The sequence below is a fragment of the Perognathus longimembris genome, chromosome 11 (genome assembly GCF_023159225.1).
Source record: "Perognathus longimembris pacificus isolate PPM17 chromosome 11, ASM2315922v1, whole genome shotgun sequence".
Taxonomy (NCBI): domain Eukaryota; kingdom Metazoa; phylum Chordata; class Mammalia; order Rodentia; family Heteromyidae; genus Perognathus; species Perognathus longimembris.
This window is the reverse complement of record NC_063171.1, coordinates 20,995,575-21,001,574: the sequence shown is the minus strand read 5'-3', so window position 1 is coordinate 21,001,574 and position 6,000 is coordinate 20,995,575. Positions and strand designations below refer to the sequence as shown.

General features: G+C 49.8%; 1 protein-coding gene across 9 annotated transcripts in view; it reads left to right on the top strand.

Annotated features, from left to right (window-relative positions):
- Positions 1-785: 785 nt before the first annotated feature.
- Cacna1e (calcium voltage-gated channel subunit alpha1 E) overlaps positions 786-6,000 on the top strand; it is a 314,229-nt gene continuing 309,014 nt past the window's right edge. For all 9 annotated transcript variants that reach the window (XR_007212661.1, XM_048358274.1, XM_048358273.1 and 6 more), the window contains exon 1: positions 786-1,776. Coding sequence is in view for 8 of the 9 variants with exons in the window: in XM_048358274.1 (XP_048214231.1) it covers positions 1,511-1,776 (266 nt within the window). In the remaining variant the exon portion in view is untranslated. The remainder of the gene's footprint in view (positions 1,777-6,000) is intronic.

Here is a 6,000-nt window from a genome sequence, read left to right as displayed (position 1 = left end):
CCACCCCCACCCTTGCAGAGACTACTTAGCATCGCTGGTCCTCAGCATTAGTTGGCGATTAGGACTCTTCCTTGTATCCTTGCAAAGGTGGGCTGCTACCTTTTGGCCAAATCAACCCATAAGACAAACCAGCCTCATAGGTTGGGACCCTTCAGCCTTCCGGCTGCATCTGGCCCCTCTCCTACATCCCACCCCCCCTCCTCTCCGGGCTAGAGCTCCGGGTGCAGTCTTGCTGAGCCTCTGCGCTCCCACTCTTTCTTGCTTGCCTCCTCCACCCCTTGATCCTTTCCCATCTTCTCTGCTGGGTGCAGCAGAGCCAGCTGCTTTGAAGAAAAGCTGGATCCGGTCCTCGGGTCCTTGCATAAGTCCCGTGCCGGGCCACCCCTAGGCTGCCTACAACCTGTTCCTCCCTCGCCGGCAGAGTGCCCGCGCTCCCGCGCGCCCGCGCTCCCGCCCTCTCCTGGCGCAGCCGCGGATCGCTGTTGCATGCTGATCGGGGAGGTGGCGGAGGGAGGCAGCGGCGGCCAGCGCTCCGGGCGGTTGCTGGCACTGGGGCTTCGCTGCTCCCTGGATGCTGTTCTACTTCTACCCTACACTCAGGAGCCGTGAAGTCATGTATTCCTCTCCGGCTGGATCGACTTCTGATTTTTGATCTGATTTTTTGGGCGTTGCGGTTTATGCAGGAACCTCAAAACCACTCTCCCCCACCCCCCCACTCTCTCTCTCTCTCTCTCTCTCTCTCTCTCTCTCTCTCTCTCTCTCTCTCTCTCTCTCTCTCTCTCTCTCTGTGTCTCTCTTTCTCTCTCTCTCTTCCAACCTTTGGATGAGTCTGTGCTGGCGGATTTTAAAATCCCGTCTTGGCTGTGGAATTTCTTTGGTGGACTTGCTGGGGGGCTGGTGTTATAAAACATGTCACCATAACCAGCCCTCATCTTTTTCTTTTTCTTTTTTTTTTTTCTCTTTCTTCTTCCCTTTTTTTTTTTTTTTTTGCTTCAAAGTTCTTTTGTTTCCATTGCCCTCTTCCTCTTTAACCTCCTCCTCCCCACCCAGTAAATCACCAAACTGTTACCGAGAGGGCCGGAGCCTGCCTCTCTCGCTGAACTAGGTGGTGGCTCTGCCAGAAGAGGAGCTATGTTTGAAGAGCAGCCTGCTCCACCCCTCTCCTCTCCGCTCCCTGAACACTACCACACACTGGCATTTTGAGAGAGAGAGAGGAAAAAAATTGCATCCAGAAACTGAGCACCCCCAAGTCCTTTCCCCCTCCCCCCCGGTTTTCTTTCTTGAGGAATGGAGCTTCGCAGAGGTTGAATTTAGATTCAACAGTTCGGAGCTGCAGCTCGCGGCCGCCTCTCCGAAGAGCTCGCCGGCTCGCAGGGCTCCCCCGAGGCGGTGGTCCGCGTGCCTGCCTGTCTGGATGCGGCTCTGACTCTCCGTGTGTCTTGCTGCTTGTTGCTGTGTGCGGGCTGCTCGGCGATCACCTTCTGTGTCTTCTGTCTGTTTAAACTTCAGGATGGCTCGCTTCGGGGAGGCGGTGGTCGGCAGGCCTGGGTCCGGCGATGGAGACTCGGACCAAAGCAGGAACCGTCAAGGAACCCCGGTGCCGGCCTCAGGGCCAGCGGCCGCCTACAAGCAATCCAAAGCGCAGAGGGCGCGGACTATGGCTTTGTACAACCCCATTCCTGTCCGGCAGAACTGTTTCACCGTCAACAGATCCCTGTTCATTTTTGGAGAAGATAACATTGTCAGGAAATACGCCAAGAAGCTCATCGATTGGCCATATCCTTTCTAGTCCAACATTAATTTCCGTCTCCCCCTTTGCATTTTTCGTGGGGGGGGGAAGTGAGGGGGGATACTTAGCATGGAATTTTTCCCTCACCCCTCACTGGTGCCACTTTTCCCCTTTGCTGAAGTGCATACTACTTGGTTGCATCTAAGGGGCAAGCTTGGTGCCCTGGAGGCCTATGTGGGCACTAGTGTTTTTCAAGGTAAGAATTTTAGTTTTTTAAATCTTATCCCACCCCCATGTGGAAATCTCTAGCATCCCTGGTGAGTGGTGTTGCCTTGTCTGCCTCTTTCTGGGCTGGGCTTTGTTTGATTCCCTGCCTTCCCCCCCCCCCCCCCCCAGTCCTTTCACAAGCTGCACTCCGCATAGAATAGGTTGCCTGGAATCCAAGGGCTTTCTTTCATAATCAGTTCTGTTTCCTCTCCTAAAGCCACGGCCATTCCTACCAGCTGAAGAGACACCTGCACTGTCTTGCCAGTAGGAAAGTCAGGGCTCCATCAGGAGATCTATCAGGTTACAAGTTCCAAGAGCATGGGCCAAAACTGTGCATACAAATAGACAAATGAATACACACAACAGGCTTTTGGCTGGGGACCCAGATAACTCTGGGGACTAAGTTTAAGTTCCACTGAAAAGTGTAGTGAGTGTCGGTTGGGGGGAGGCAATTTCTGGCACCACAGCCTGAACAGTTCAAAGTTGGAGCTTTCTGTTCAACCACAGAAGATCAGTTCATCATGACTCCCATTAGGTTAGGTTAGGTACTCCTCTTGTGCTTGGCTCAGTTGGTGGTTCTCTTCCAGTACCCAGGATCAGCCAGATCTGCAGGGTTGGAATTCATCAGCTGAGGGCTGAAGGTGTACAAGCAAGCAACCTGTGTGGAGTGCAAGGTGGGCGAGGGGACAGTTGCTCTTTACAAGGAACTGGCAGGGCATATTTGGTGGTGTCAGGACCCAATGGCATGGAAGAAACATGGTTGCAGGTTTAAGCAAGTACACCAAATGCAGGCTGCAGATGAGACACCTCACTGCCCTGCTCTCCTCTAGGAATTTGGATGCCGGACCAGGCCACTAGGAGTGTGTGTGTTGGGGGGGGGGCAGTATTGAAGGAGATTAGTAGGAGGCAATCTAATGATGTGGTGTTAGTTACAAGGATGGGCTTGGAGACAAGGACTTTGATGCTTGTGGAAGGACATTTCTTGCGAAGAATGTACCTGCCAAAGAGCCCCCCTCCCCTCCACTCAGCCAGGTGTGTAACAGTGAGAAAGCTGGAGCAGGGAGAGGGGGTGAGGGGAGTCTTCAACATTAGAGTATTAGGCTCTCAGCACCTGGGTCCCCCTCCCCCGCACCCTACATGGCCTGGCCATTGCTCTGCTACCCCTACCTCAGTTTCTGGCCTTCCCCCTTTCCTCCCTAGTTCCCTGTTTCAGCAGCTCTGCCGATTGGCTGGCACGTGGTGCTTCCAGGCAGGCAGCACCCCTCATTAGAAACAGAGGAGCATTTCTAAGCAGATATTCCTGCTGCTGCGCTCATCCTCCCACTAGCACCCCAGGCTGGCTTTCTCCCTTTCTCCTCCTCCCGGTGCACTCCTCCCCCGCCAACCCCCACAGAGTGATCATGGCCCCGCAGTGCCTGAGTTGAACGTCTCTAGGTGGGGGCTTGAGGCGGGGGAGGGGTCGGGTACCCGCAGTCACGCCTGCTTGGGAGCTAGCTGCACAAAGCGGACAGATCTTATTGTGTTGTGTGCTGCGGCTGCAAATAACTCCTCTAGGCGGGACGCCACTGATTTCCCAGATGCCTCCCCCACCTTCCTCGCCCACCCTGTTCAAGTCACTAAAATGTCCCACTTTGCTGTGCCCCTCTTAGGGCCTGTTTATTCAGAGTAGCAGCCCTCTTCCTCCTAGACAAAGCCTCTCAGTTGCCCCCAACCCCCACCCCGCCATGGGCAAAGTGTGCCAGCAGCCATCCTTGGTACCTTGGACAGCGCCACTGAACCTTCCCTGGAGGCCCTAGGGGCTCCCCAAGTCAACTGGGTTCAGCACTTCAGTTACTTTGGGCTGCCCCTAAGCTCCCAGGGCTGGGGAAAGAAGCAGGCTTCCTACACCATGCAGTTAGGTTGCGGTTAGGTTGCCTCAGTTCACATTCTTGCTTCCTCTGCAAAGACATCTTCTGCTTTTCTACCAAGCACTGTGAGCACTAGGTGCAGCAGTGAGCCTTAGTTCTCCCTCTGCTTGCCTTGGGCCAGAAGGGACCAAAGGAAGTCAGTCAAAGGGAAGATGCTTGAGGGAGTCCACTTCAGCAACTGCTCTCAGTGCCTTGGCCCTGCGCCCTGTCTCAATGGTCTTTTCTAGCCTCATGGCTAGAAATTTTATAGTGTTTCCACAGCCTGCTAATATTGTAAATAGTGCTTAGAGAACATTTGTTAAGGTATGTCTAGTGAAGCCTGGTTGGGAAATTTAAAATACCCTGTTTGCTTTTATCTGCACAACTTAATTGACTAGTATATTCCCTATAGTAGTGACCACGTGCAAACACTGTGCTTCTGTGGGCGCTGCAGTTTTCTCCAGAAGCCCATCTAAGTGCCTGTTCTTACCTTCCCATCAATTCCTAACACATGGCTTCCGAGAATATCTTCCTCTTTTCTTTGTGGGAGTTAGTGTGACCAGTGGTTATTCATGAAGATCTAGGGGTTGACTGCCTTGGTTCAAAGCTCACTTCCTTCCACCAATTCTGCTACCTCAGAAAGTTGCTTCCTCACTCTGTGACTCAGTTTCCTTACTTGTAGATTAAGATAATCATAATGAGTTTCTGGGGGAGTTCAATGAGTTCATAAATGACAAGTGCCTAGAACCATTAGGTGTTATTATCAATGGAGTTATTACCAACTTCAACATACCTGAAGGGAGGGCTTTTAATTCAAGGTGTAATTATTGAGATTCTTACAACTCAAAGAGCAAGGAGTTGTGCTCCTATCACTTTAGAGTTCTTCCCCTCCCCAAATTTCAGAATCTTGGGCCTCATTTCTGACTAGATAAATCAGATCCCCAGGAGATAGTATGTGCAGGTAATTGACTTATGCACTCCTGGGGGTAGTGATCAGCTTGAGAAGTGCCAAACTCTTCATATAGGGCAGATTTTCATAAAAGGAAAGTTGTTCAGAAAATATATCCAGAGCTGTGCTAGTACTGGCATATTTGAATTCAGCATACTAAGGATTTTGACTGCTTGTGCCCTATAGCATCTTATGTGACTTATACTTTCATAGCTTGCAGAAAGTCACTGTGGGACCCAGGAAAATTTAATGGGCTCTGTGTGTATTTTAATCACATTGTTCTAGAAGAATGAGTTAAGTAAATGGAATGATTAATGTTTGTAGGACCCTCTGATCTGAGTAGGGGTAGTTCTATTAATATCAACTTATTAATAGGCAGGTCTAGTTCTTATTTGTAGAAACATGCCTAAGATAAACCAGATTTGGCATGAAAGAGCATGGCAAATCAGCAGCCCACTCTGAATGTGTTTCATTTTTCTTGGAAGCTACATCTGCATAGGGAGATAATTTTATTTTCTTATGACACTCTCTTCTGCAGTGGATACCATAGCCTTTTGAAAATGCTAATCTGGTTTAAAATGTGATATTACATTTTATAGCATTCTTCCTTCTTTTTTCCCTGCTTATCAGATAGACCTAACAAGCGTGTTCTCTCTCTCCAGACAATAGATATTCTGAATGCCATTCCATGGTCAGTGTGTTACATTCTTCCTACCACTGGCATGTGCTCTGACACAATGGCCTTAGGGATAGGCATGGAGGATCTCTCTCATACTTTGTATTTACCAAAGTAGGGGGTGAAGGGAAGAAATTTTATGTCTGACTTAAGAGACTCTCTACCATACATGAGCAATAGGAGATTTTTTTTCTCTCCACCTACTGGGTCATCTCAGTGGTGAAGCATATGTTTTATGTAGAAATGAATATGATAGTTGAAAGTAGGAAGATCAAACGTGTTTGCAAGCCTCTGAAATGATGAAGCTCATTATAAGAAACTTGTAGGTATTCATCCTTGATTTCAGATGCACTCCAGTTATGGGCCAGAGGTGATGTGAATATGCAAATATTGAACTATACATTGTACACTGTCCAATAAATTAGACATTTATTTTGGAGGATTTGGGGGAGGATTATCGAAGGTGTTAGTTCCCAGATGCATCTATGCTGCT